Source organism: Haemaphysalis longicornis, unplaced genomic scaffold, assembly GCF_048455015.1.
Source record: "Haemaphysalis longicornis isolate Haplotype H1 unplaced genomic scaffold, Haemaphysalis longicornis Haplotype H1 scaffold_2, whole genome shotgun sequence".
NCBI lineage: Eukaryota > Metazoa > Arthropoda > Arachnida > Ixodida > Ixodidae > Haemaphysalis > Haemaphysalis longicornis.
In genome coordinates, this window is record NW_027526295.1 from 158,237,504 (window position 1) to 158,265,102 (window position 27,599).

Genomic DNA, 27,599 nt, shown 5'->3' on the forward strand with positions numbered 1-27,599 from the left:
TTGGGAGTTGCGCCGCTTCTGTGCAAACGGCTGAAAACTCGACACGACTCGTATGCCTTTTTTTACGTTGCCGTCGACGACGCTGGTTTCGAGCGGCTTAGCGACCCTGCGCTCTGACCTAGGCGCTGTTTGTTTAAACCTTTCCGTGGAGAGCTGCATGCCAAAATGATCCATGCAGAGAATTCAGCCTCCTGATGGCAAGTAATTACGGCTTTGATTTTTTTTTACCAAAATGTCTGTGGGCTTCGCGCTTAATCAGCTGAGCTTTTTTCTAATGTTGTTTCGTCATGTTTTCCTGTTATCATTTTGATAGATACTTGGTAGTGCCCTGAGATTAATTTGACTTCCCTTTTCCCTCCAAATTATCAAGTTTTGCGGCGTGACCGTGATCCTTCGCACGGGAAATGGTGGTGGTGTGCTTATTGCCCTTCACGATTCGATATAGTGTAAGTGCCGCATCGACCTTGAAGAATACGCTGAGGCAATTTTGTTAGAGGTACTATGTTCTCGGGGCGAATTATCTCTTGCTATGTACGCATCACATATCACCCGAGATTCATCCGTCTAACTTTAAACAAACCCTAAACTCTATTGAAAATATTGCAACACCTAACAGTAATCACAAATTCCTGATCACTGGGGATTTCAACATCCCCAGGATTTCATGGGACACTCAGGTGATCAACCAGTCGCACCTTCCCATACTTCAGAAGTGTGACACCATACTCGATTTTGTTTCCTTTACCTCATTACAGCAGTGTAACTTCATTAAGAATTCATGTGGGAATGTTTTAGACTTGTGTCTGACTAACCTAGAACCCGCCGATGTTTCACACAGCTCCACTGAACGGGTAAAGCCTCATACATTTCAACCTCCTCTAGTCATTTCTCCGGGTAACGTACCTGTCATTCATCACCGTCTTCCTGTTCGCACACCACTAAACAGGGGTTACAATTTCGCTCGTGGGGACTACATTGGTTTATTTCCTTTTTCTCAGTGACACTGACTGGTCGCCAGTAGCCAACCTCAATGACACTGACGAGCAGGCTGATTTTTTCACCGAAGTTTTACACGGCGTCTTCAGCAGATTTGTGCCTAAAGTAACGGAAAAGAAAGGCAATTTTCCATATTGGTTTTCGGCCGAACTAAAAAGGGCCCTTGGAAGGAAAGATCGAGTTCACAGAGAGGGTTAGAATACGGGGCAGGAAAAGTGGAAAAGTGAATTTCGTCAACTCAGGTCTCACTGTAAATATCTGCTTAAACGTGACTATGTACAATTACATTTCCGCAGTTGAAGCTGACGCAACAGGGGACGCGAGAGCTTTCTCGGGCCACGTCCGTTCAGAAACATCTAAAAATTCTTTAGGAAGTATTAACCTCCTCGATGATAAGGGAGAGAGCATATCTGACATTTCTAATGCTTTTGCGGAACAATTCCGTTCCGCATACGGCAAGAAAAGTGTAGCTGGTCCCCCTCAGGTATCTCCGGAACTATAATTGCTCAGAAATGGTAATATCAGGCAGTCTTGTCTCAAAAGCTCTAAAGAGAATGAAGGCGTCACTCTCGTGCGGCCCTGACGGCATTCCCTCTGCAGTACTTAAGGCTTTTGGTGATCTCCTTATACCTGTGTTGACGTGTATATTTCAAACCTCCCTCAAAACTGGCCAATTTCCCTCTCGCTGGAAGACTGCGCGAATTGTTCCACTTTTTAAGTTACGGTCACTATTCAATCCCACGAACTACCGGCCATTCTCTATTCTATGCGCTGCTTCCAAGCTCTTTGAGACAGTATTGCATATGCTACTCACGTTCCGTATAAAACACATATTGATACCTGAGCAACATAACTTTTTAACGGGGCGATCGACCACATCCAATCTTGTCAATTTCATGCTGCACGCCTCGGCATCTGTGCAGGGGAGAGGCCAACTTGATGTCGTTTAATTTGATTTAAGTAAGGCTTTTGATGACGTCTGCCACGATCTGTTATTTAACAAACTGTCTCAACCCGATATACACCCATCCCTTACCTGCCTCTTATGCAATTATTTATGTGAAAGGTCATGTTTTGTGAGTGTAAATGGGCAGTCCTCACTTTGCTATGAGGCCACCAGTGGTATCTCTTAGGGTTCTATACTCGGGCCACTTCTCTTTTCAATTTTTATAAACGATGCTTCGCCGGTGTTAAGGATTGCAATTTTCTCTTATATGCTGACGACGTCAAAATATCTAAAAACATTTCGAACACTGCACGCTGTTCTGCTCTCCAGAGAGCAATATCGTCACTTTCGCACTGGTGCGCTTGCAACAAACTTCATATGTCGGGGTACGCACTCCATCAGTCTTCAACGAGCTCCGCCCAGAGAGCGGACTGCTACTCGGAATTCGTCAGAACTTTACCTTCGTGCTTTCCAGTGTCGCCCAGGACGTATCTAACGAATACATCGCTGCAACAATATAACATGACCGTGAAGCCTTCGCCATAACAACTGGGTACATCCCACCGAAAAACCACGAAGCTCTTGGAAAACATTTTGGCCTGTACACCTCCCCCACACTCGCCCATTAGGTGACTACAACGCACACGATCCAGCTTGGGGCAGTACAAAGACTACGCCAAGCGGAAGCAGTCTACTCCGTGTTGCCGGCGAATCGGGCCTGAACGTGTTAAACCGTGGACGCCCCACCTTTTTCCGAGGCAGAATTTCAGTGTGTTGGATGTTACTATATTCTCTGATTCCCTGCTGCCATCCGTGTCCTGGCGTTCCGATATTGAAAGTTTTGGTAGCGTCTACGCGCCCACATATCATACAATAACAGAAGTAACTCGTGGAGGACCCTCGAAGTGGAAAGCATACTGTGTGAACTAGGGTACTTTCCAAAACCTATTAGATGATGATACTGCTGGCAAAAAAGAAATTTGGCCCAGTTGGTTTGGAACCATGATATACAGCGCAGGGAAAGAGACGACGAGCACACGGGACGAGCGGTGTCCCGTGTCTTCATGATGATGGTTGGTGCTTAATGGCGCAAGGCCAACGAGGGCAAAGAGCGCCAGAAAAGAAGTTATTTGATGGTTATAGAGAAGGCCAACCCGTGTCTCATGAACAAGCGGGGGCTTCACAGTTGTCATTGGTAGGGCCAAATCAGCGTCAACACAGTAAAGTCTACTGCCAAGGACATGGTCCATGTTTGATGGGGACTATAAACATCTTCGCGCTATTTGCCAGAAAGCCGAGCGCCGGGCCACAAAAATTAGCAGTTGCTTAGCTCGGCTATGCCAGGATATACGTAGCGTTAGCTAAGGATCAGTTAGTTATTCTTAGGTTACCTAATTGTCTAGGATTAGCTGATTAGCATGCTTACTGCTGCCAAAACGACTTCCAATCCAATCGAATTCAATCCAGTCCAGTCCAGTCCAGTCAAGTCAATCCAATCCAATCCAGTCCAGTCTAGTCCAGTCCAGTCCAGTCCAGTCCAGTCCGGTCCGGTCCGGTCCGGTTCAGTTCAGTCCAGTCACTGCTCCTCGCGCATGCGCAGCACGGCTCTCCAGGAGCCACGCGAAACGGCTATCAAGCGGCTCCGGCGCACCGTCAGACTTGGGTACTGCGAAACGGAGGCGCACAGCTGGGCACGCGCCGGCGCCGGTGCGGCTGCCGCGGCTATGGCAGACTGCTCTGGAATGCGTCACTACTCTAGAATGCGCAGACCGGCGAATGTGCAGACCCAATTCTCTGCACCCCCGTACTACAATTGAATTGGATTCAATCCAATACAATCCAATCCAAGCTAATCCAATCCAATCCAAATCCTACCCAAGCCAATTCAATGCTCCTCGCGCTTGCGCAGCACGGCCCTTCAAGGTACACGCGAAACTGCTCAACCTCGGCCAGTGTAGCTTACGCTACAAAGCCCTGCTGCCAGATGACATACAAGCTACCAGGCGCACGCTGAGCGCGTTCAGAAGTACATGACCAAGCTTGCCAGAAACCACTGGGCTCAGTTTTGTCCAAGATTAGGCCCACGAAAGCCACTGGCACGCATAAGCCACTGGCACGCATATTACAGGTGTTCCGCAGCCTGAGAGCCCAACCATTCAGATCCACCCATTTTATTCAGTAGCCCTCAAGCGAGGAGTCAGTGAAGTAGATGTTGCGGAAGAATTTTGTGTAAAGTCAGCGCTCCACAGAGCCCTTCTCTGATTTACGGGCAGTTGACTGAGTGGCTTCTTACCACGAATGCTGTTATGATGGATGAGCCCTTTACCGTCAATGAGCTATCTGCAGCGTTAACATCTGTTAATTTGTCTTCCTATCCTTGGTCTGATGGAGTTAGCTATTCGGCTCTGAGACATCTCAATAGTTGCTCAGTACACGTATATATAACACATCGTGGCGGACAGGCTGTGTTGAGGCTAGAAGCAAAATTTCTCGCCTGGTACCGGTTCTCAAGACAGGAAAATTCCCCACAGATATAAACTCTTACCGACATGCTCTATTACGCTGCATTGAAAAGATAATATCAGAATGGTACTACGGCGGTTTGCCTGGGACCTCGAGAACAGGAATGTCTACCCACCAGAGATGTAAGGATTCAGGCAGAGAAGGAGCAGCATTGACAATGTGATCGCCCTGGTAACAGATATTCGTGCGCAAAGGGCTGCTAAAAGATTCACCATTGCTGTCTTCCTGGATATAAAGGTAGCATTTGACAGTGTTTCCCACGAAGCTATTCGAAGGGAGGTGGCGTTCGTAGAACTCCGAGGCCTGGCTCAGTGATTAGCTAAACGAGGGTCTATATGACAACCAAAGACGGTGACACGACGCGGCATACCATCAAGCAAGGTGTCCCACAAGGCTATGTTCTGAGCCCTACATCGTTCAGCATAGGCCTCAGCCGCATCACAGTGGTATTACCTCAGGGAGTTGACATCTAGCTGTATGCTGACGACAGCTGCATCAGGGCTTCGAGTAGAAACCGCAGAAACATACCAGCAAAAGTTCAGAAGGCTCTGTTCGCCATAGAAAAAATACCCCAACAGCTGCGGGATGCTTCTGTCTCCTGAGAAGTGCGATTTCCAGCATCCACGGAGTCTGCCAAAGCGCACTGAAGGCGTGCTACACCGGCTGCGACTTAACGTTGCATACGCCCGAGCTGGGTAGAGTCGCCACTGTGTACACTGTGGTCTACTAGTATACTGACAACATCAGGCACATTTTAAGCCGCTTCCCGCGATATGCTAGCCAATGGGCAACAGTATCGAAGGCACTCGTGTGACTCCGTCATGACGGTGCCCTAGAACTCTCACACTTGGGCCCTGGCGAAATCATGACGGGGCGGTGCCGGGAACAAAAACTGCTTACTTGTCTTGCGGAAGCAGGGCACACGAGGTGCTGTGAACCCTTTGGACATATACATTTTATACATGCGTACATCTCCCCTCTCCCCTTTTTTTGCTTAATTTTTTTCCTCTCCTTCTATATTCCCTTGTCAAGTCACTGTATTCACCCCCATATGGAGTAGCTAGCCCTACCGTTAGTGGGGCTGACATCTTGAGCTTTCATTAAACGTTTTTTCTCTCTCTCCATCTCACTATGAACCAACTATACCAACTCATCATCATTCTGCAAAATAACTTTGTTCCGGTCAAGGAAATCATTTTTGACTGGATAACTACTGTAACACGAACAGCGATTTTTTGCAGAATGTGGAAATCCCACCGTCTCTCAAACGTGTACTACAAATTTTCTGTGAAAATTTCAAGTGGGTGCTGCTATATGAAGCCCCACGCAACATATGATAATCATCGTTTTCGAGCGAACCGCTATATTCGCTCCATTGCCCAGAAGTATTTTGTTTTCAAGATACCCTATTTCAAAGCGCAGTTATTGTGCACATTCTGGTGTAACATATATTCACCCCAACGGATTATTTTCTTTCAACTAAAATTGATGATGGTTGGGCTTTATTGGCGCAAGGCCCACTATGGGCAAAGAGCGCCAAAGAAGTTATTGAGTTTTGATCAGACCGTAAGTACTAAAACATGTGACTAAAAGTAAAGGTGATGCAAAACAAAAGGCAATGGAGATGGCTGGTGTATAGGGCCAGGGTGATTATACGTGATATGACAAGAGCTGCAGAAAGTTTACCTCAGCTAAAAACTTAAAAACACGTTGACTAGAAAACATTGGTTCGTCGGCTAAAAAGTATGATGGGTGCAAAGGAATGTGTCGTCTGCATAATTCAGGGAAATGTTTGTGTCGTGTTGTGTCAAGTGTCTTGCATGTGATTAGTATGTGGACTACGGATAGGCCCTTTCCACACCTGCTACACGTGGGTCCCGAAGTTCCAGTGAGCAGGTGGGAGTGCGTCGCATGTGTGTGGCCTATCCGCAGCCTAGCCAGGGCGACTTCAGTGTATCTGTTGTGTGAGTCAGTTATGTAGCGTCCCAGTTGTGGTTTTATTACGTGTAGTTTGTTGTCTTTTTGTTGACTCCAGCGTAATTGCCATGTGTTACGAAGCTGTCGTCTGATGTGTGTCTTTAGGTCAGTGTAAGGTACTGTTGTTATGTCAACTGTGGTCATGAGAGCAGCAGCACGAGCCATTTGATCAGCAGTCTCATTGCCAGGGATCCCACAGTGACCTGGTACCCAGCATATAGTTATTTGAAGATTTGAGGCATATGCAGTCACTAGTACCTTAAAAAGAGCATTGATCACATAGTTTTTAGATGATTTTCCGGATGACAGTGCCTGTACAACGCTTAGAGAATCTGTGTAGATGATGGACTTTGGAATTTTATGTTCGAGGATGTGGTTTGAAACGAGTAAAATGCCATAGGCTTCTGCTGTGTAAATACTGCTATGAAAATTCATTGTCTTAGTTACGGTAAAATTTGGTCCGTGCGCTGCACAAGATACAGTAAAACCAGTTTTCGACGCGTCGCTATAGAATTCTGCGCACCTGTACTTGTCCTGCAGGAACAGGAAGTGCTGCAGAATTGCACTCCTGGGTACCCTATTTTTTTCTACTAATGTGAATGATAGGTCGCATGATATAGGATGTAGATGCCATGGTGGAATTAAATTATGGATGGGTGTCTTGTGCGTGTCTGAAAAAGGGACCGTGAGGGACCGTAAAACGTTTTGTGCGCGGTAACTTTCAACTAAAATTACCGCGCACAAAACGTTTTACATCTGAAACACTTCCTTAGATTCTAAACCTTAAGAATGATCGTTTGTTTTTTGCTCTTTCAGGTATAGCTGGAAACACCAGCGGCTCGATCAACGTTACGTACACGGTGCTTTCCTACGGTGTAGGACCCCAAGGTGCAAGAAAACTCAGAAACGTTACAGAAGCGGAGACAAGTAAGTACCTTCAGAATCACTCCACACTGTCTATAACATGTAATATGTTACATGTTATAAACATGTTATTTATTATAAACATGATATATAATAGTTCCCCTTTTAACGGTTCCTTTTAAGAGGTATATATGCCATGAATGGCGAACTAGCCAGTAATTGATCTTCCAATAGCATGACCACAAATGCTCAACTGTGCGCAGGATATACTGAATCTTGTCAGCTGAAAGCTGCATTTTGGTTTACAGAAGGTACTGGATCAATTTGTCAAAGGCTTTCTGTAGTTCTTCGACTGCTCTGGATATCGTTTTACGTTCATTTGCTTCTGCCCAGACCAAAACATCACGTACATGGTGAAGTGTATGCCTTCGACCTGGGGTAGTTAGTGCGCGAATCCGACAATTGCAATATTGAGAAGGATTGGCAATGAAATGGCCCGCTCATGTACTCCGGTACTATTTTCAAGGATGTTTGCATTGGGTCAACTGATGCCGATGATGATGTTGGAACGTTAATGACGCGAGGCCAACTAGGGCAAAGAGTGCCAAGAAAGTGTTTTGATGAATAGGCGACTATTAAAGTTGGTTACAGTGAAGCATTAGGTCAACTAAATCTTGTATCAAAAGTGTGTCGTGAAGAAAACTTTTTTGATTATATTGATCATCCGGTTTCCCGGGTAGGACTACCGCAGCTCCGTGATGATAATTTTATGCATGGCGGTGTCAAGTCACCGTAACGGCAGCTACAGGGGTGAGCTAAACGAGGATTCTTCCAACATCGCTCTTTGAGATATCCGTAATCTTTTTGGTCCCTTCAACGTAAAAGCACTAGAACCCGCTCCATCTTCACTCGTCCAGCGTTATCGTTAGGTTTCGCTGAATTCAAATGTCATTTGCTTTGCACCTTAGTCCGTCCGGTGCATTCAGATTTTGTGACCGCGTCTTCCTGCTGGTATATTTCTTTACCTTCCGCGGAGGCGATCTTTCTAACAAGGCGTCCGTTGCTGAAGCCGACGACATCATGGCACTAGCTATTCCGCTCAGTTTATTGAACAAATGGTCACATCTTGGCCAGTTCATGTCGAATCAAACTCAACTTCACTGATCAGACTCGCACACACGAAAACGATCATAGCTAAGACACGGGCCTGTCTGGACAAATAATTTTAAAAGATGATGGGGACCCATGGGCTCTGTCCGATATCTTGTGTTAATCTTCCTCCGGAGAGGCCGACAGGATAGCACTGCTTTACGCTTTCGTCTATTCTCCCGCAGTGGCGAAAGTCGTTTGCTAGTTCTCATTTCGGCTCTGGAGCTGTAGCAGGTAGATTTTTTGAGGCGGCAGTTTGTTTTCCGCATCTGTTTACTTTGCCTTTCTGTTCTCTATTTTGGATGTGGCAGCGAGCCGGCTGTGTGACTGTGGCACACTATTTTTTGCGCGTTCAAACGTACAGAAAAATTCTAGGGAAGTAAGAGAGGTAGAGAATATTTTTTTATTTGTCGAGTAGAGGCTGATGTTATGGGCCTCACCCAGTGAGAGGCATCCTTAGTCCGGCATCCCTTGGCTTCGACTGGCTGTCCTCGCTAGGGTCACCAGGTCGAGCTGCGCATTCGAGTATGGGATGCCCATGAAAGCCCGCCGAAGTGGGTTTAAATCTGGGTTGCGTTAGCATGGCCGCACCATGTGGTAAAGCGAGCCAGTCTGGGTACAGTATGCGCGGACGGAAGGTTGTTGGGTGAGGAAGATAAGGTAAGGACTGGTGGGATTGGGACATGTATTCGTGTGGAGTCACCGCTAAGTTGTTGCTTCCTACCGGGAGGGGCGCCAGCGCATGGTGGGAGGCTACAGCGAGTTTGTCAATTCGATTTGTCGACAAATCAAACTGTATTTGGTTCGTCGACAGATTCAACTATCCAAAAACGGGGAGTTATCTGGCTTTGGGAAAGAAATTGTCGGCAAGAGGGGAAATGAACCTTCGGTGCGGACCCTTTTTAGGGTCTGGTCATGCTTGGGGTAGGGGAGGGAGAGGTGATTTTCGGTTTACCATATGACATAGAAAAAAGCAGGAGACGGGGGTACTTTCTTCTACAGCCTTACCCTCATAGCTGAAGATGCCGAGGTCCCGAATCTCTCTGCCTGGTAAACAGACGGCGCCCATCCGCCGGAGCTTCACCAGGGCTCCGACAGCCACCGTTTGTGGTTTCTCCATTTATAAACACATTGCCACGGTTGGGCACAGCTTATGTGTGGGGGCCCGGGGTCCGCGGTGTCGCCAATACCGTCACCATGAATACTCAAGGTGCTCCTTGCGGGAACTCACCAATTGGGACAGCTTCCATACCCACACACAACTCCCTTCCCCCACTGACTTTTCTGCCCAAGCACTAGAGCACTGGATACAAGACTTTCCACAAGCTTAAACGAATAGCTCCACCACCCTCTGCCCCGCTACCCCTTCCGCCTGCACTGACTCCAAAATACAACGCCTTCGCGCTATTCGCAGGAGAGCAGAGCACCGCGCGAGAAAAACGCTGTCACCAGATGACATTCGAGCTTCAAGACATGCCCAGAAACGCATTCAGAAGCACTTGAATAAGCTTGCAAAACAGCGTTGGAGAGAATTTTCTTCCAACTTTGATTCCCGCAAACCGCTGACTTGCATTTGGCAAGTTTTTCTCAGCCTGAGAGCAACACCGAGTCAAGCTCATCCGTTCTCATCAATAGCTCTCCAGCGTGGCGTCAGTGAACCGGACGTAGCTGACGAATTTTGCGCCAATGTTACCGCTCCCCTCAGCTCTGCAGTGATTTCAGAAGTCCTGACCGATTGGCTCTCCACTACGAATGCTACGCTCATGGATGAATTATTCACCATGCACGAGCTAACCTCAGCGTTAGCGTCCGTTAATCTGTCTTCGCCAGGCGCTGATGGCGTAACATACTCAGCTTTGCGACATCTCGGCGGTAACGCCCTCCGGCAACTGCTTACCTTCTACAACAAGTCGTGGGAGATAGACCGCGTGAAGCAAGCTGGAAACTTGGTCGCCTAGTTCCGGTCCTTAAACCAGGAAAACCTCCAATCGACATCAACTCTTACCGCCCTATTGCTTTACTAAGCTGCATAGGGAAGGTAATGAAGAAAATGGTGCTGCAGCAACTCGTCTGGGAGCTTGAGGACAGAGACGTGTATCCCCCAGAGACGTCAGCGTTCAGAGAAGGAAGAAGCAGCATCGACAACGTCATTGTTTTGGTGAGGGACATTCATCGGCAAAAGGCTGCGAAAAAGATCACAGTAGCTCTGTTCCTAGACATCAAAGCGGCTTTCGATATCGTTTCTCATGAAGCTATTCGAAGGGCAATGACGTTTGTAGGGCTACGAGGGCGGATGCACACTTGGCTCTGTAAGCTCTTCTTGCAATTCAAAAGAACCTTAGCACCTGCACCTTGCTAATTTCACCCGAAAAGTGTGTTGCGGTTGCCTTTACGAGGCAGGATGTATACCGCTATCCTCTGGTCATAAATGACACAGAAATACCGTACGTTCACAACCATAAATTTCTCGGAGTTACATTAGATCTTTCACTATCTTGGTCCCCCCATATCCGTAACCTTAGAGAACGCCTGCACTCATTTATGCCCATTTTCTGGATGCTGACAGGAAAAACGTGGGGCTGCTCAGGGCCTTCACTATTGCAACTTTATAAGGCACTATTTCTTGGCCTTCTGCGGTACAGCCTCCCAGCGCTGATTGGTTTGTCTAAGACAAACTTCAGAGTGCTAGAGTGTGCACAGGCTCAAGTTCTGCGCATCTGCCTGGGCCTTCCAAGGTGCACATCCACGAATAGAACTCTCTACGAAGCAAGGTGTATGGCCGCCCAGACACTCCAAGCTCAAGAGTTCTTTCGCACCAGCCTCCGTCACATAACCCGGTGTGCTGACCATCCTCTAGCACAGGTGTCTTCCCCTCATGTACGGAGCCTCCTAGCGGCCAACTTCGAACGCCCAAGCAAGCCTGCCTTTCCGCCATGGAAAGTTGCACTATGGGATATTTGCCTCACCATACCAGGTATAGGCAAAAAATCATCTCGGCCTGAGCCAGCCTTGCGATACTACACGCTGGAGCATATCAGTTCGCGTTATCTTGCCCTCGTTCAGATATATACAGACGGATCCGTGAAGTCTGACTCGTCAGCCATTGGAGTGGATTCCGTCGGTGGGACTAACTGTGAAAGAGAAACTCAGCCACAAGACGTCGTCCACCTTCACTGAGTTAACTGCTATTAGGGTGGCACTGCTTCACATCACCAATAGTCCCGCTCGACAATGGGTGATTTTTACCGACTCTCGGCCTACCTTGCAAGCACTGATGAAGCCATCCCACCACTGCAGCCAACTTGTGCGTGAGCTACACGCATTGCACACACTAGGGCTACGAGACGGGCACCGCATCTCGCTTCAATGGCTGCCAGGTCATTCCGGCATACAGGGGAACGTCGTGTCTGACGCAGCAGCGAAAGAGGCGCACAATCTGCTTGTGTCTATTGGAATCCCGTATTCGAGACAAGACGGAAGTACGGCCCTGTATGTGCTTGGATGGAAACTGTAGTTATCAGCTTGGCAGGACCCTCTTAGGATACCCTTGCCTCTGCACGCGATTTACCCTCAGTGCAATTTCCACTTTCCGCGAGGTCTACAAAAGCAAACTGAGGGTGTCCTTCACCGACTACACCTGAATGTTGCCTTCACTGGTAGTTTTCTTTTTAAAATAGGCTGGGCGGACTCGCCATTGTGCTCTGTGAGAGAAGAGATACGGCATGTCTTGTGTTACTGCCCGCAGCATACAACTCAACGCGAAACAGCTAAAAGAACTCTAGTGCGACTGCTACGCGGAAACTCTTTAGAGCTACATCACTTTCTTGGTTCATGGCAGAATCACGCTGACGCGGCGCGAGAGACAAAGGCTCTCTTAACTTTTCTGTCTGACACGAGATTAATCGATGTTCTTTAACCTTGGGATCCTCATATTTTTCTCCTAGTGCTGTAAATTTTTTCTACGTTCTGAAATGATTTTTTTTCTTCTCCCTCTTATTCATTGTTGCTGCACACTTATTCCCCTTTTCTTTTCTTTTTTTTCACCTCACTATGTTGACCCCCATCTGAAGTAGCAAGCCCCACCGTTTGTGGGGCAAACTTGTTCAGTATCCATTAAAGTTTTTCTCTCTCTCTCTCTCTCTCTCTCTCTCTCTCTCTCTCTCTCTCTCTCTCTCTCTCTCTCCTCTCTCTCTCTCTCTCTCCCTCCCTCCCTCCCTCCCTCCCTCCCTCCCTCCCTCTCTCTCTCTCTATCTATCTATCCATCCATCTATCTCTGGAAAGCCTACGAAAGCCTACGCCATCATCGAGAGCGGTGGCGCAGGCAAAAACACCGCCGCCCCCTCAGGAAACGCCTGCACCTTCTCCAGTCCCAAATAGGGCAACACGCCAACTACCTAGCCCGCAGTAACTGGCTTCAAGTTGGCGACAACCTTCGTGGACGTCGCAAACTATTATGAAACGACCCTGGGCTCCCCTCCGCCACCTGCGACTACTAGACCCCTCAATTTTTCGCCAACAAACGCAACACCGTGTCACACAACTCCTCCATTCTTTGAATGACCGTCGGGACACCATTCTAAACCCTCATATCCCCATAGATCCCCCGTCCTTTCCCCCACTTCCTGCCACACCTTTCTATACCGGTCCAGACAGCCCTTCCCTTGACACCCCCTTCACATTCGAGGAAGTCGAAGCTGCCCTCGAACTCCTCCGCAGACGCACAGTGCCTGACCCTGACTACATCACCAACACTCTCATTCGCCACCTGGATGACCTCATTATTGATCACCTCACCTCCTACCTCAACTCCCACTAGATGCAGGCACTCTCCCCCAATCCTGGCGGCATTCTGGCATTAGCCTTATCGCCAAACCAGGTAAAACTCCCCCTCTCTCTAAACTCCGCCCCACCTCCCTCTCCTCATGCCTTGGAAAACTCCTTGAACATCTAGTCCGCACGCGTATCCTACACCACCTCGTAACAAACTCCACCTTTCACCCAAATATGCTCGACTTCCGGCTTCATCTCTCCACGCAGGACACCCTCATCCAAATCGATCACGACCTACTTCGTACTCCCCATCTAATGACAGTGCTGCCCTCCTCGCTTTTAATATGCACAAAGCCTTAGACCACCTCTCTCACATAACTATCCTCCGCGCTGTGTCCCAGCGCAACCTGGGTCGGCGTAGCTATCAATACCCCTCCAATTTCCTTCACAACCACATAGCCACCATCATACTTGGCCACCTCCAACCCCAAGTCTTCAAATGCCCAACCTGGGTGCGTTTCAGGGCGTAGTCCTTTAACTTCTTTTCAACATCACCCTCTCCTCCTTGTCTCCACGCTACTCCACATCCCTTCCCTCCGAAACTCTATATACGCGGATGATATCCCCCTCTGTGATCCTGGCGGCAGTGATGCACATATTGAACACACCCTACAGGTCGGATTGGACGCAGCCATTAGCCCACTCGACCTCCCCTGCTCACCCTCCAAATCTGCTCTGCCCGTGTTCGCTCCTCCCCGCGCTAAAGCACCTACCACTCCTCCCATCCAACTCCTTCACGATGGCCACCCTATACCCCATGTCACCCATGGTATTCTCGTGCTACAGCTGCAATCCAATCATCCCTGCTCTCATGCCATCACGCCACTCCGTAACTACACCACTCAAGCCATTCATATCCTCCGCTGCCTTGCTAACGAATTCCACGGCATGACTGAAACAGAGCACCCCACCTAGTGCAAAGCTTCCTACTCAGTCAACTCACCTACCACCTTCCCTACTTTCCTCTCATTCTTACACACACCCAGTCCCTGGACGGCCTCCTCAGGAAAGCATACAGAGCGGCCTTACTCCTCCCACCCTCGGCATCCAGCTCTCGCCTTACCAGCCTCGGCCTCCCCAACATCATCACAGTAAAGATCGTTTCCCCGAAGTCCGGTGTCGATCAGGAACCCAATCGCCCGGGCTCCGGTTGATTTGGCAGGAGGCTGGCTGGGTGATGGTGTTGAAGTTCTTGGAGATGGCGGTCGAATTGACGAACTCGAGGCGTTGAAGTTGATTAAGTGAAACAGAAGTTTATGTACAGCTATTTACAGTATGAAAACTGGGTACATGAGTAATAAAAAGAAAAACTGCAAACTTCAGCTAGACGCTAGCTCCGAGTGCGCACAAATCACTCGAGCTCCTCAGCTTCGTCTAACTCTCCTACTCTCGGAGCGTACACAAACCGCTCGAGAAACAACGGCCGAGACTCTGTCTCGCCGCAAGATCCGTCTAGTTGCCCGGTGCGGCGCTGCACCCTTAACCTCCGACGCGATCTTAACCTCGACTAGGGGGCTCACAAATCCCAACCTAGCGTTAACGGTCGAGACTCCTTGTCTCGCCGGGAACTGCCAGCTCAGCGCTCAGACAAGAACGATTTCCAACGGCCAAGTTGGGTCTTATATAACCTCGAGATCACACTCTCTCGGGAACGCCCCTGTAGCGTTCGTACACGCGTATGGGCGTGCCCAAATACACGTAGACAGCTGTCACTCAGCACGCCACGGAATATTCATTGAGGCGCCGCCACCTTCGGGTCAACGGCACGCTCGTAGACGAGCAAGTTCGAGCGACCCCGCGGGGCGAAAACGAAAGACGGCGACAGTGCGTCATGTTGACCAGGGCGCGACAACAATGGAGACGCCGGTAATCCCAGCGGGTCCGGCAGGCGTTCCTGGAATCCGGCGCCGCCGTCTGCCCTCTCAATGGGGGATTATCCTTGAGGAATGCGAAGGGCCAGACAATCCGTCTCCCGCGCACGCCGCGACGAATTAGCGGTGGCTGCAGCGCAGTGTCGACAGTGCTACGTCGCCAGACAGAGCGGCGCGTTCTCACGCGCAGCCCGGGCACCTGGCCGCTACTCATAAGTGGACCTTACAACTCCCCCCTTTAAGAGGGTTACTGGGCCTCTTGGTTCAGTCAATCCGAAAAGAATTTAAAAGGGCCACTCGTTTCAACTCTCCTTCCGCAATAACAGCGGGATAAACAAACAAACAAACAAACAAACAAAAAACACGTGGAAGGAGCTAGGTATAACCACAAATGAGCCCCCTTCTATTTCTCCAGCTGATCCAACTCCCTCTAGCCTAAACTACAGACACAACCTATTCACTAGCCGTTCAACAGGGACGGAATACTCTAGCAAACCGGAAACACACCAGAAAATTGCTAAAACACTAAGTGCGGGTAAAAAGAAATTGGGTCGTGTCTCCGGAGCGCGTAAACGCCACGAACAACGAGACAACTCAACCTAAAACACTGATGCGCGCTATACTGCAAACACGCACAATTACTCCGGCACTCGACAACAAGAACAAAAGGAATAAGGACTCGCAAAGAACACGGGCAATTTCGCAGTCCACAAAAATAAAACGTTAAGAAAGTTTGCATTACCACTATGCGCACGCGCGCAACTGTCCTCCTTGACGGCGTAGCCTGATAACGTCCCTTCAAGAATGTTCGGCTGTGCTTTCGCTCACTTGCGGTGCACAGAAAGTTCAGTTCGGTGCGCGGATCGATCAATTCGGTGCACGGATCGAGCACTCAAGGCCTCTCGTCGCGCACAACCGCGGCACACACACACGCGAGAGAGAGTTCGGTTCAGCTGCAGAAATGGGAGGGGGCTCATTTGTGGTTATACCTAGCTCCTTCCACGTGTTTTTGGTTGTTTGTTTATGCCGCTGTTATTGCGGAAGGAGAGATGAAACGAGTGGCCCTTTTAAATTCTCTTCGGATTGACTGAACCAAGAGGTCCAGTAACCCTCTTAAAGGGGGGAGTTGTAAGGTCCACTTATGAGTTAGCGGCCAGGTGCCCGGGCTGCGCGTGAGAACGCGCCGCTCTGTCTGGCGACGTAGCACTGCCGACACTGCGCTGCAGCCACCGCTAATCCTGTCGGCTGCGCCAGTGAAGATCGTTTCCCCGAAGTCCGGTGTCGATCAGGAACCCAATCGCCCGGGCTCCGGTTGATTTGGCAGGAGGCTGGCTGGGTGATGGTGTTGAAGTTCTTGGAGATGGCGGTCGAATTGACGAACTCGAGGCGTTGAAGTCGATTAAGTAAAACGGGAGTTTATGTACAGCTATTTACAGTATGAAAACTGGGTACATGAGAAATGAAAAGAAAAACTTCAAACTTCAGCTAGAAGCTAGCTCCGAGTGCGCACAAATCACTCGAGCTCCTCAACTTCGTCTAACTCTTCCTATTCTCGGAGCGTACACAAACCGCTCGAGAAACGACGGCCGAGACTCTGTCTCGCCGCAAAGTGAAGATCGTTTCCCCGAAGTCCGGTGTCGATCAGGAACCCAATCGCCCGGGCTCCGGTTGATTTGGCAGGAGGCTGGCTGGGTGATGGTGTTGAAGTTCTTGGAGATGGCGGTCGAATTGACGAACTCGAGGCGTTGAAGTCGATTAAGTAAAACGGGAGTTTATGTACAGCTATTTACAGTATGAAAACTGGGTACATGAGAAATGAAAAGAAAAACTTCAAACTTCAGCTAGAAGCTAGCTCCGAGTGCGCACAAATCACTCGAGCTCCTCAACTTCGTCTAACTCTTCCTATTCTCGGACCGTACACAAACCGCTCGAGAAACGACGGCCGAGACTCTGTCTCGCCGCAAGATCCGTCTAGTTGCCCGGTGCGGCGCTGCACCCTGAACCTCCGACGCGATCTTAATTTCGACTAGGGGGCTCCTAAATCCCAACCTAGCGTTAACGGTCGAGACTCCTTGTCTCGCCGGGAACTGCCAGCTCAGCGCTCAGACGAGAACGATTTCCAACGGCCAAGTTGGGTCTTATATAACCTCGAGATCACACTCTCTCGGGAACGCCCCTGTAGCGTTCGTACACGCGTATGGGCGTGCCCAAATACATGTAGACAGCTGTCACTCAGCACGCCACGGAATATTCATTGAGGCGCCGCCACCTTCGGGTCAACGGCACGCTCGTAGACGAGCAAGTTCGAGCGACCCCGCGGGGCGAAAACGAAAGACGGCGACAGTGCGTCATGCTGACCAGGGCGCGACAACAATGGAGACGCCGGTAATCCCAGCGGGTCCGGCAGGCGTTCCTGGAATCCGGCGCCGCCATCTGCCCTCTTAATGGGGTATTATTCTTGAGGAATGCGAAGGGCCAGACAATCCGTCTCCCGCGCACGCCGCGACGAATTAGCGGTGGCTGCAGCGCAGTGTCGGCAGTGCTACGTCGCCAGACAGAGCGGCGCGTTCTCACGCGCAGCCCGGGCACCTGGCCGCTAACTCATAAGTGGACCTTACAACTCCCCCCTTTAAGAGGGTTACTGGACCTCTTGGTTCAGTCAATCCGAAGAGAATTTAAAAGGGCCACTCGTTTCATCTCTCCTTCCGCAATAACAGCGGCATAAACAAACAACCAAAAACACGTGGAAGGAGCTAGGTATAACCACAAATGAGCCCCCTCCCATTTCTGCAGCTGAACCGAACTCTCTCTCGCCTAACTTACAAACACAACCTATTCCCTAGCCGTTCAACAGGGACGGAATACTCTAGCAAACCGGAAACACACCAAAAATGCTAAAAACACATAAGTGCGGGTAAAAGAAATTGGGTCGTGTCTCCGGAGCGCGTAAACGCCACGAACAACGAGACAACTCAACCTAAAACACTGATGCGCGCTATACTGCAAACACGCACAATTACTCCGGCACTCGACAACAAGAACAAAAGGAATAAGGACTCGCAAAGAACACGGGCAATTTCGCAGTCCACAAAAATAAAACGTTAAGAAAGTTTGCATTACCACTATGCGCACGCGCGCAACTGTCCTCCTTGACGGCGTAGCCTGATAACGTCCCTTCAAGAATGTTCGGCTGTGCTTTCGCTCACTTGCGGTGCACAGAAAGTTCAGTTCGGTGCGCGGATCGATCAATTCGGTGCACGGATCGAGCACTCAAGGCCTCTCGTCGCGCACAACCGCGGCACACACACACACACACACACACCACCGACGAAAAAGGACGGGTGACCGGGAACGTTCACGTCCGTCGTGGCGGTGTTAAGGCTCGGAGGCAATTCAATACTAGCCTCCCCAAGCAACAATCTGAAAGTAGGGGGGTGCATCCGCGTACTTCCAGCCCCCTCTGCAGATGATCCAGACCGCGTAGCGTTGCAATGTCAACGCAAGTCTCGACAATTTAGCCCCATGAGGCGAACACAACTTCGGGGAAGACGGAGTGGTATCACAAAATGCAACCCCGTTTCCTGCCCCATAGGCCAAGTGGCCATGCCTCTCCAATGCCCCAACGTAAGGCAATGCTGCGCGCTGGCCGCGTGAGCGCAGGGTTGGTGCTGGAGCGCAATGGCGGCCCGCGAACGCGACGACCTTCTCGGGATCATTCTTTCCCTTACGCACAGACTGCCCCACAACAACCTCACAAGCACCTGTCACTACCAAAACCCGCTCGTGCACGCTAGGTGCATTCTGAGCAGAGGCCTGACCAAGACAGTTTTTCAGCCTTCCCAGCACGCACTCATCCTGCCACAACTCAGAGCTCGGGCCTGTGACACACGGCCAGGTCGTAGAACGTAGTGCGTCAACCCATCCAGCGCGGCTCCCGACTGAATCTCGGTGATGGCCGCAACCAACACTAAAGCTACGAAGCTCTATCTCGGACACCGGTTTCGCGAGATCGCCGATTGCGTCTCGTTCCTCGCCTCCAACTGTAGTTGCCTCCTTACACGGTTTTTCCCTCTCCTTCACAACCTCCTCGGGAGCTCTCATTCTTGGTTTCGTAGTCTCCACGCCCGCGTTTTCATGTTCTCCATCGGCCTCCTCGGTTACACTCTCCCCCTCAAGACTACCAAACCCACGCGACATCTCCGTATCGTTCCTACCCTCGTCAAATGCTCTGAGCTCCTCATCCTCCGTCTTTTCGCGTTCTCTCTCACTTCCTTTTCCCTTTTTTACATGTTCAACCCAGTCTACCTTCTCAGCTCTCTTATCCGTCTTTAACTCCTGCTTTTCCTCAGCCTGATCGTAGACTCCGTCTCCCTCTCGCTCCGTCTCGTCACATGCTTTCTCGTCTTCTATTTCCTTTCTCATCTGGGCGAGCTCCTGAACGCCCGACACGGAGTTCGCTTTCTCGTGCAACTTTCGAGCGTAATTGGGAGCGTAGCGGGCCCCAAGACCTTCCTGCGCGACTCCAGTCCCCTCCGGCCCAACGATTAGAATTTGGGCACTGCCCGTGCCAGCAATCTCAGCATGCATTATCGCAGAGTACGGTGCAACAGTAACTGGCGGCCATACGCTCGCAACAACGGGGCTACCCTTTGACTCTGCTCTTATACCGGACGCGCTCGTTGGAACACTCCGCGTGCTAGCCTCCTTTTCCATGCAGCTGTTCACGGCGAAGCCGCTCGCTTCCCGTGCGCAGCCACGGCCGCTTATCTCGTCCTCGCGCGGCTTCAAATTGAAAAACGGGCTGCCCCCATTCAACTTTGCTGTCAGCGCGTAACTGGGCCTGTTCGAAGGGTTCTGCCTCATGCGCTGCAGCTTCATTCCCAAACTTTGCCTCCGAGGCTGCTCGTGATGTTCGAGCATCACTTCATTACACCGCTCTACGGTATCACTGGCCGCGCCTACCTCGTCGCTCCTCATCCCAATGTGCATCTCCGCGCGTTCGACATCGGCGGAAATGCTAGCCTCGTGTTGCGAGTCACGGCTGCTTGCTTTGTCATCACAATGTACAACCTCCAAACACTTGCCGGAACCATTCAACTTCGCCGTTGCTATACAACTAGCTGGGTCTGTGCCCCATCGTTTCTCCTCGCGGATGTCCGAGCGCAAGGGCGTCTGCCTTCTCCGCTCCAGCTCCAACTCATACCTTCGCAGCCGCTCTTCAGATTCGAGCTTCAGCTTTTCCATGCGCTCTTTAAATTCTTGCGCTGCTTTTCTCTCTCGTTCTGCCGCTTCGCGCTCTGCTTTCTCCTTTCGCTCTTGAAACTCCAATTCCATTCGCCTAATAATCAATATTTCGGACTCCGCTTGGACCACCCCTCCTGCTGCCATGTTCGCCAGCATGCTCCGCGTGACTACCATGCAACCCCGGACTCAGCCCACACCGCCACAACGAAGCGCAAGAAATCCCACTCACCCGCACCTTCGGTGGTCGGCTGCCGCGTCGCTGGCTCCGTGCGCTGGCTTGGCTCTGCCGCTCCACTCCGCGCGGAGCTCGGCTGGTGCCGATGAAGACGGGCTTGCGTCCGCTTGCTGCCCTTGGCTGGGGCCTGGTGTTCTCTTCTGCCAAATCCTGTCGGCTGCGCCAGTGAAGATCGTTTCCCCGAAGTCCGGTGTCGATCAGGAACCCAATCGCCCGGGCTCCGGTTGATTTGGCAGGAGGCTGGCTGGGTGATGGTGTTGAAGTTCTTGGAGATGGCGGTCGAATTGACGAACTCGAGGCGTTGAAGTTGATTAAGTGAAACAGAAGTTTATGTACAGCTATTTACAGTATGAAAACTGGGTACATGAGTAATAAAAAGAAAAACTGCAAACTTCAGCTAGACGCTAGCTCCGAGTGCGCACAAATCACTCGAGCTCCTCAGCTTCGTCTAACTCTCCTACTCTCGGAGCGTACACAAACCGCTCGAGAAACAACGGCCGAGACTCTGTCTCGCCGCAAGATCCGTCTAGTTGCCCGGTGCGGCGCTGCACCCTTAACCTCCGACGCGATCTTAACCTCGACTAGGGGGCTCACAAATCCCAACCTAGCGTTAACGGTCGAGACTCCTTGTCTCGCCGGGAACTGCCAGCTCAGCGCTCAGACAAGAACGATTTCCAACGGCCAAGTTGGGTCTTATATAACCTCGAGATCACACTCTCTCGGGAACGCCCCTGTAGCGTTCGTACACGCGTATGGGCGTGCCCAAATACACGTAGACAGCTGTCACTCAGCACGCCACGGAATATTCATTGAGGCGCCGCCACCTTCGGGTCAACGGCACGCTCGTAGACGAGCAAGTTCGAGCGACCCCGCGGGGCGAAAACGAAAGACGGCGACAGTGCGTCATGTTGACCAGGGCGCGACAACAATGGAGACGCCGGTAATCCCAGCGGGTCCGGCAGGCGTTCCTGGAATCCGGCGCCGCCGTCTGCCCTCTCAATGGGGGATTATCCTTGAGGAATGCGAAGGGCCAGACAATCCGTCTCCCGCGCACGCCGCGACGAATTAGCGGTGGCTGCAGCGCAGTGTCGACAGTGCTACGTCGCCAGACAGAGCGGCGCGTTCTCACGCGCAGCCCGGGCACCTGGCCGCTACTCATAAGTGGACCTTACAATCACAAAACTCCTCGACGCTCATCGCACCGCCCAGTATGCCCGCCTCTCCCTTACGCCCACAGCCGGCACATCCTCCATCACCTCCGCGTCAAACCGCCAACACACACCCAACCCACCCTGTCTATCCCCCACCGATCCGACACACCATCTGAATTCGGCCTTTACCTCGAAACATGCATCCCTCTAACCAGCAACAGCACCGCTCGGCCCACGCTCACTATCATGCGACGCACTACCCCCATTTAAACCACGCGCACTACGTAGACGCAGCCGCCTACCCTGCGGGCGAAGCGTTTACTCTCACTGTTGTTGGCGACGTCAGCGAATCCCTTGTAAGCACTACCACCATATGCACCGCATTCCCCCCCTCGGCCGAGGAGGATATAGCCCTTGCTCTCAGCCAGAGCCCCGCCTGTCTCCATGTGATGATGATGGTTTGATTTTATTGGCGCAAGGCCGACACGGGCAAAGAGCGCCAAACAGAAAGTTATTTGATGAGCAGAAAACACGAAATAAAATCAGTTAAAAACTATGAGTACGGCTGGTGTAAAGGGCCAGGGTGAAGAACAAGAGTGGTTAAAAAATAAATAAGGTGGCTGGTGTATAGGACCAGGGGTAAAGCTATGGGTTGTATGGGATGAGTTGTAAAAAGTGAACTTGTGATAGGAACTTAAAGGGGCACTGACACAAAAATTTTGCATCTTGTTTTTTTTTTTGTTGCGATAAGTAGCTAGTGACCTACTTATAACCTGTAGAAACCTCATTTGCTTCAGTGTGCGACGGTTGTTTAATTAGAGGCATTTTCAATGCGGCCAGTCGCAGTTTCGGTTTCAGCGAGTGCCGCGAAACGATGGATTTTGTGGATTTTGTGTGAACAAAGCTGACCACGTGACCGTCGGAGGGATATCACAGTTACAGAGCAGAGCCGCCGTAGCACTGTCGAATCCGCATCGACGGCAGTTTCTGCGAATGCCCCCCCCCCCCCCCCCCCGTACTGATCTCGTGAGGCGCCTAAATAAAAAGCGACCGTGGATGTGACGCAGGCGCTGCGAGTGCAAATGCTACCGCGGCTAACGAACGACGCGCGACGCTCGAGACGGTGGGTGGCAAGACGCGCGCTGGGAGCAGCCGGCCGGTCTGCCTACAGGTCCGCCTACAGATGTGTTGTGTTGTTGTGTTGTGTTGTGTTTTATGGCACATAAGCAACTTAGGCTATCATGCGCCAAACAGAAGGTTTTGTGTATTTTGTGGATAATAACGGTTACATCACGTTACAGCTTTACAGCTTGCATAGAATCCCTGCTTCCTTGATAAAACTAAAAACGGAGGAAATTTTAACAAGGGCGTTTTCTCCTAAAAGTAGACTGGGGTGAAATGGAATGTGTTCGTCGTAGAACAGCCTAAAATGCTTTTTTCTCAGGACCTCAAATTTCGTACATGACAGTAACATGTGGTTTACTGTTAGCTCTTGGTCGCATTCCTCACATCTCGGTTTATCTTCTTTCATTAGAAGGAAGTTATGTGTCAGGTGTGTATGTCCGATGCGGAGACGACATAAAATGACTTCTGTGTAGCGCTCCTCATGTTTGCTTGATTCCCACTCTGCTATAGTGGGTTTAACTATGTGAAGTTTGTTGTCTGTTTCGTTATCCCATGAGGACTGCCATGTTTCTCTGAGTTTACTCCGTATAAATTTCATACAGTCGCTATGAGGAATATGTACTTGTGTTACTGTTTTACTACCAGCCTGCGCAGCACATGCATCGGCTCTCTCATTACCATTGATCCCAACATGGCTAGGAACCCAGCACAACTTAATTTCCTGTCCCTGTGTTTTTGCTGTCACTAAATTGTGTATTATGTCTCCTATTATGGGTTGAGCTGCATTTTTGTAATGTAGGGCTGTGATCGCGCTGAGCGAGTCTGTGTAGATAACACTTTTCGGAATGCTATCCTTCCTTATTCTTTCCACAGCAACAGCAATTGCATAAGACTCCGCTGTGAAAACCGAGGCGCACTGAGGTAGTCTGTCACCTTCTCCCATTTACCTTGTATTATTGCACTCCCAGCATAGCATGCTGTTTTGGAACCGTCTGTGTAAAATGAGGTGTAGCCTTTGTATTTTTCGTTTAATGCCAAAAACTCCTGTAATATGTGTTCACGCGGTGTTTTCTTTTTTTGAAAGTGTGTCAGTGTAAAATCGCACACAGCAGGGAATGTATACCAAGGTGGTAGTTGTTTTGTTCTATGGGCAGTCCCAGGTAATGTGTCCAGCATACCAAGTTCTTGGCATTTCTCTTCAAACCGAAGGAGCAACGGTCTAATAGCTTGGGGTTTGTTATTAAAGAGTGTCCTAGATGGGCATTTCGTGACTATGGGATAGCACAGATGTTTCGGTAGTGAACGGATCTTTAGGATGTATGAGCACGTGAGCATGAGTCTTCTGTATGTAAGTGGCGGTTCATTGGTTTCAACATAAAGACTGCTAATGGGTGATGTCCTATATGCACCAGACGAGAGTCGTAAACCTAAATTATGTACGGGATCCAGTCGTTTTAAGTAGGACTGCCTTGCTGAGCCATACACAATGCAACCATAGTCTAAGCAAGAGCGTACAACGGAGCGATAAACCTGTAGGAGGCATGACCTGTCGGAACCCCAGTGTTTACGAGACAGAACCTTAAGTATATTTAGAGCCCCGGATGCTTTCTTTTTCAAGATATTGATGTGAGGCAGGAAAGTGAGTTTTTTGTCAATTGTTACGCCGAGAAATTTGTGTTCATTTTGTATGGGCAAATTTATTTCTTTTAGGTGTAGGGTGGGGTCTGTCTGCAGGCCTCGTTTGAGTGAGAAAAGAATGGCGACTGTTTTGTGTGGTGAAAACTGGAAACCATTTCTGTCTGCCCATGTTGTCAGTTTATTTATGGTCAACTGCACTTGTCTCTCGCATGTCGTTACATTGGACGATGTGCAAGCTATTTGAAGGTCATCAACATAAACAGAATACATAATCGACCTTGGAATTATTTTTGATATGGAGTTCATTTTGACGACAAACAATGTTGTGCTAAGAATACAGCCCTGAGGGACCCCGTTCTCCTGTACGAAATTCCTCGACAGGGTTGAGCCCAGGCGCACTTGAAATGAACGATTTGTCAAGAAATCATTCAGGCAGTTCAGCATTCTTCCACGTATGCCTAATTCTACTAAATCCCGCATTATTCCAAACCTCCATGTAGTGTCATAGGCCTTCTCGAGATCAAAAAAGACAGCAAGACAGTGTTGTTTGTGTATAAATGCTTCTCGTACGGCATTTTCAAGGCGGACAAGATGGTCAGTTGTTGAGCATGCTTTTTTGAAGCCGCACTGGTGAATGTCTATAAGTTCATTTGATTGTAGGACAAAATTTAACCTGGTATTTACAACTAGTTCAAACGTTTTGGCCAGACAGCTCGTAAGGGCTATTGGTCTATAACTACTAGGGGAGGTTGGCGGCTTTCCGGGTTTTAAGAATGCTACAATAAAAGCTTTTTTCCAAGCTCCCGGCATTTTTCCCGATACCCAAATTTTGTTAAAAAACTTCAGGAGTGCTTCTACAGCAGGACCAGACAGATGAGCGAGCATTTCGTAATGTATATCATCTGGCCCGGGGGCGGTCTGCTTACCAGCCAAAAGAGCTCTCTTTAATTCTTGGAGTGTAATTAAACTGTTGTACGTTTCGTTTGTGCCACCAAATGTTGGCAGTCGTTGTTTCTCAGCTGTGTTTTTATACTTTAAGAAAGCTTGTGTGTAGTGTGCGGAACTTGATACTTTGGCAAAGTGTTCACCCAGTATATCTGCCGGTTCTTCTATGCTTGTTTGCACATCTGGTGCTGTTAGAAGGGGAAGTGTGTAGGGGGAGTACGTCCCGTTTAGCTTATGAATTTGCTCCCATACCTTCTTTGATGTTACGGAGCTGTTTATGGACGAGACATAATTTTGCCATGAGGCTCTCTCAGCTTTTCGGCGAATGTACCTTGCTTTAGCTCTTACCTTTTTAAAATTTATTAAATTTTCCTGGGTTGGGTACCTTCTAAAGACTCCCCATGCTTTATTTTGCTGCTTTTTTGCCTCCTTACATTCTTGAGTCCACCATACTTTGTGGTTCTGCCTCACCACTCCCGTGGACTGTGGGATAGCTATGCGTGCAGCATTAACAATGCGGGATGTAAACACTTCATTCAATTCGTCAATACTAAGAGTGTCTGAAAAAACTTGGTCTAAATTTGCTTCTGAAGCAAAAAGTCCCCAGTCGGCAAACTGAAGTTTCCACCTGCGTGGTTTCGTCGGGATAATAGTTGGTGAAGATGTTACGCTAATGAGTACAGGTAGATGATCGCTCCCATATGGGTTGTTTATGATATCCCATTTAAAATCGCTAAAAACAGATGGTGAACTAAAGGATAAATCTAAGCAGCTCATCTTTCCTGAGCTTGGGGAGCAGTATGTAGGCTTACCAGTATTTAGTAAGCAGACATTGGTCAAAATCAAATCTTCTAAAATCTGGCCTCTTACATCAGTTTTTTCACTTCCCCAAAAGGATGAGTGGGCATTAAAATCACCTACTATTAGGAACGGTTCTGGTAACTGATTTACTAAGTCTTCTAAATCAAGCAGTGTTACCGTGAGTTGTGGTTCCAAGTACACACAGCAGACTGTGATTGTTTTGAATACAAGCATGGTGGCAGCTACTGCTTCTAGCCTAGTTTTCAGTTTATGTTCTTTAGCTGCAATACCATTTTGCACAATTATGGCGACACCACCAGAGAGCCTATTCGCCTGCTCTCGGTCACAACGAAAGACCTGGTATCCTTTCAGTATGTTCTTATGTTTAGGACCCAAGTTTGTTTCCTGAACGCACAAGACTGCAGGTGAATGAGTCGCGAATATTTCTTTCACGTCATTTAAATTATTTAAAAGTCCTCTACAATTCCAGTGGACTAGGAATGCCATGTTATTTTTGTATCAGGTGAAAACTACGTTTTCGGTCCCGTGATACGGTTTTTGCCTTTCTTTCCATTTTCAAGGGAGTTCCGCCGCACCACCGAAGTAGACGGCCGAGAACCTCCCTCAGTTGTGTCCATTGTCTCCTCCGAGACGCTGGAGGTTCGTGCAGAATGCACGGGTGTTGAAGTGTTGGACCTAGCCGTGTGGGCAGAGGTCTTCGGGACTGCCAAACCAGAGGTCCGTGCAGCCCGCTTTGGGGGTGGTGGAGCAGCACTAGCTGCTTCCACCGGGGGCGCGGGGGGCCTTGCTTCAGCCTCACTCTGTGTGGCTTCAGCAGGCGCCGAAGACAGCTGTGATGCCGCGCCCTGTTGCACCACAACGGAGTAGGATCGGGTATGCGCTGGTGTCAGTCGCCTCCGTGCTTCACGAAATGTAAGGTTTTCAGTCACTTTCAGCGTGATGATCTCTTTTTCTTTTTTCCACGCTGGGCAAACACGAGAGTATGCTGCGTGGTTGCCCTTGCAGTTCACACAGAGTTGTTGTTCGGATTCACAGTTCTCAGTAAGGTGTTCATTGGAGGCACATTTGGCGCAGGTGTCTTGGCCCCGGCAGCTTAGCGAGCCGTGACCGTATCGTTGGCACTTGTAGCATCGGCGAGGATTTGGAATATACGGTCTCAGTTTCATTTTTGTGTATCCTACCTCTACGGATTCTGGAAGTATGCTGGATGCGAAGGTAAGGACCATGTGTTTAGTCTGGATTTCTTTGTTTTCTCTTCTGATTTTGATTCTATACACATTTGT

General features: G+C 49.6%; 1 protein-coding gene across 1 annotated transcript in view; it reads left to right on the forward strand.

Moving 5' to 3' along the window:
* LOC144168385 (alkaline phosphatase-like) overlaps window positions 1-27,599 on the forward strand; it is a 112,795-nt gene that overhangs the window by 70,900 nt on the left and 14,296 nt on the right. Inside the window, exon 8 of the mRNA XM_077697385.1 lies at window positions 7,259-7,369. Coding sequence (XP_077553511.1) covers window positions 7,259-7,369 — 111 coding nt within the window. The remainder of the gene's footprint in view (window positions 1-7,258; window positions 7,370-27,599) is intronic.